At 33.0% G+C, this 2,500-nt stretch overlaps 1 protein-coding gene across 13 annotated transcripts in view; it reads right to left on the bottom strand.

Moving 5' to 3' along the window:
- The window catches only part of LOC144963302 (phospholipid-transporting ATPase ABCA1-like), an 88,166-nt gene that overhangs the window by 53,053 nt on the left and 32,613 nt on the right, over positions 1-2,500 (bottom strand). For all 13 annotated transcript variants that reach the window (XM_078897205.1, XM_078897212.1, XM_078897209.1 and 10 more), the window contains 2 exons: positions 1,991-2,195; positions 771-893 (listed from right to left, as the gene is read on the bottom strand). In XM_078897205.1, the coding sequence (XP_078753331.1) occupies positions 771-893; positions 1,991-2,195 (328 nt within the window). The remainder of the gene's footprint in view (positions 1-770; positions 894-1,990; positions 2,196-2,500) is intronic.

Genomic DNA, 2,500 nt, shown 5'->3' with positions numbered 1-2,500 from the left:
AAGACAGGAACATGTGGTTTGCCATGTGCTTCTAGACCTTTGTTTACGTTTGGGGCACCTAATTATACTGCTCTATATAAGTTTTCAGCATTATTATCGTTTAATTAAAAGAAAACACTGTCTCCTCCTCCCCCCCCCCCCAATCATTAAGAACAAAAGCAAATGAAAAAGTTCAAATTTCTCATGATCAATGACAGAATTAAATAGACTCAATATACAAATTCCTCTGCTGATGAAAATGTTAGAATGAAATGGTAATTTCAAAAGATTTCAATGAACAGTGAAAAGGTAACATAAAATAATGTAGACTGTCAGATGCGCCTTTGTAGAAGCCTAACCTTCCAATATGAGAGATCTGCTAGAACCCTCCTGAAATGTTTAAAACTCACAGGTCAACATCTGAATCTGAATGTTACTCGAAGTCGACTCAATTCTGAGTATTCATATTCGAGGGTGGAGAGAGTTGTTGAATGTGACAGCCATTGTTGGAGTTTAGGGTGAAGAATTTTGATAATCTTCGCTTGAGGGTTTTTAATTCTGTTGTCTTCACACATGATTTGGGAGGAGCATTCCAGTCTTAGACAGTGCGGGGTGCAAATCCTCCAAAAAGCACCCGTACACCTTTTATTGAAAGGTAGGGGGGAGGGGAAGTAGGTTTTTTTCTCTCTTCTCCCTCTTACTATGCATTGACAATGTTTCAAAGTTTATCAAGTCATTCAATTGTTAAGAGGAGATACATCTGTGCTGAAAACAAGTGGATTTTCAATTACCTCTGATATCTTCTATGGACATTTCATTGTCTACTTGAGAAGACGAGTCAGGGTCAGGGGATTTCCCCAGCCAGTAAGATTTCTGTATCGGGAAATACCACTTCCGAGGCATTCCATACTGACCTGGTGACGAATTGAATACAATCATGTTATAGAAGACTAATCGTGCTGTAGAACTGATGTATTCAAAATAAGACAAACGAGCTTGTACCAGTTTTACATGACAATTAAGAATGCATTACAATTTAAAAGAAAACAACTATTTAAACAGAAATCTATAAAATTGGGGAAAAAAATAAATAAATAAAATTATTCCATCACTTAAAATCCCGACAGACAGCAGAAAAGTATTTGGCGTCTGTTTGGATTTTATGTGATGTTATAATATTTTTATCGTTTTTGTTATTGGCTGAAGAAGGGCTTTCAACCCAAAACAATCTGAGTTTGGTATTTTGTTCTTTTTCGAAGCTGTTCCATTCATCTAGTTTCATCAAATACAATGTGCAATTATTTCAAGTCGTCTGATCCAAGAGATTCAATGAAACCCAAGTTGCATTGCTGATACAGAACTCTTGGTGAAAATGGTGAAAATGTTTAGAAAAATTATAGAAATTATTGTTTCAAACAAAATCCTGAAAACTGTTAAATCCATTCTTTTAAATCGCTGCAGTTTCGTGCCAGAGCACATGAGAATGAAGAAAGATTTAAATAGGTTTGAGATGTTATCATGACAATTCTAAGACTTGTTCAGGTCTGTTTCTGTTCTCGTAAGTGGTCCTAATATTAAATAAAACTGAAAGATATGTCAATTTATTTGTTAATATAATAGTGCAGTATCCAACTTATATGCAAACTATTTACAGTAAAAATTCTTATGGCGGTGAATATCCTACAAGGGTTTACCAATTTTTAATAATTAGATTTCTATTTAGGGAAATTTTAATTTTTTTAAATTATCTTTTAAGACTTACCTACGTATATGTGTTTATACCAACAATAAACAATTTATATTCAATTTAATACACCTAAAACGCCTTCAAAATAACAAAGAATTAAAATCAAAGGAATTAGCATCCACAGCAAAAGACTGTGAACTGTGGAAGGAAATGACACAGATGATTAGAGAGGCAGCCGAGGCGTCCCCATCGGATGATTAGGAAGCGAAAGGCCTTAAGTCAGTAAGTCAGTCATTCAATTTAATTCAATTTAATCCGATTTACCTGGGAAGACAGCTTCGATGTACCAGGTCAAAAGGAGATAGATGATGGTATCAAGAATCATCATCCAGATACAAGCCTCAAAGTTAAACTCATCGTCAATCATAGGGCTGGTACCAATGTTATCCCATTGCGCTCCGATGGCTTGCTCTTCATACAAAGCCAGATAGCTGCAGGCATAGCCCATGGCGATGTTGGATGACAGACACTGCAGGGTAGACATAATAATAATAATAATAATATAATAATAATAATAATAATAATAATAATAATAATAATATAATAATAATAATAATAATAATAATAAATAATAATAATAATAATAATAATAATAATAATAATAATAATAATAATAATAATAATAATAATAATAATAATAATAATAATAATAATAATGATGAGCTGTTATATAGCGCAATATCCACTAAATGTGCCAGTTGGGTAATTAGTTATTTAATTCCCTAAAACACACAATAAATCTTTAAAGGTGAGTATAGTTTATCTAAACGATAG

The sequence above is a fragment of the Berghia stephanieae genome, chromosome 1 (genome assembly GCF_034508935.2).
Source record: "Berghia stephanieae isolate SIO BIC M18660-M18661 chromosome 1, UCSD_Bste_1.3, whole genome shotgun sequence".
NCBI classification, from domain to species: Eukaryota; Metazoa; Mollusca; class Gastropoda; order Nudibranchia; family Aeolidiidae; genus Berghia; species Berghia stephanieae.
The sequence above is the reverse complement of the archived record's forward strand: the minus strand, read 5'-3'. Positions and strand labels throughout refer to the sequence as shown.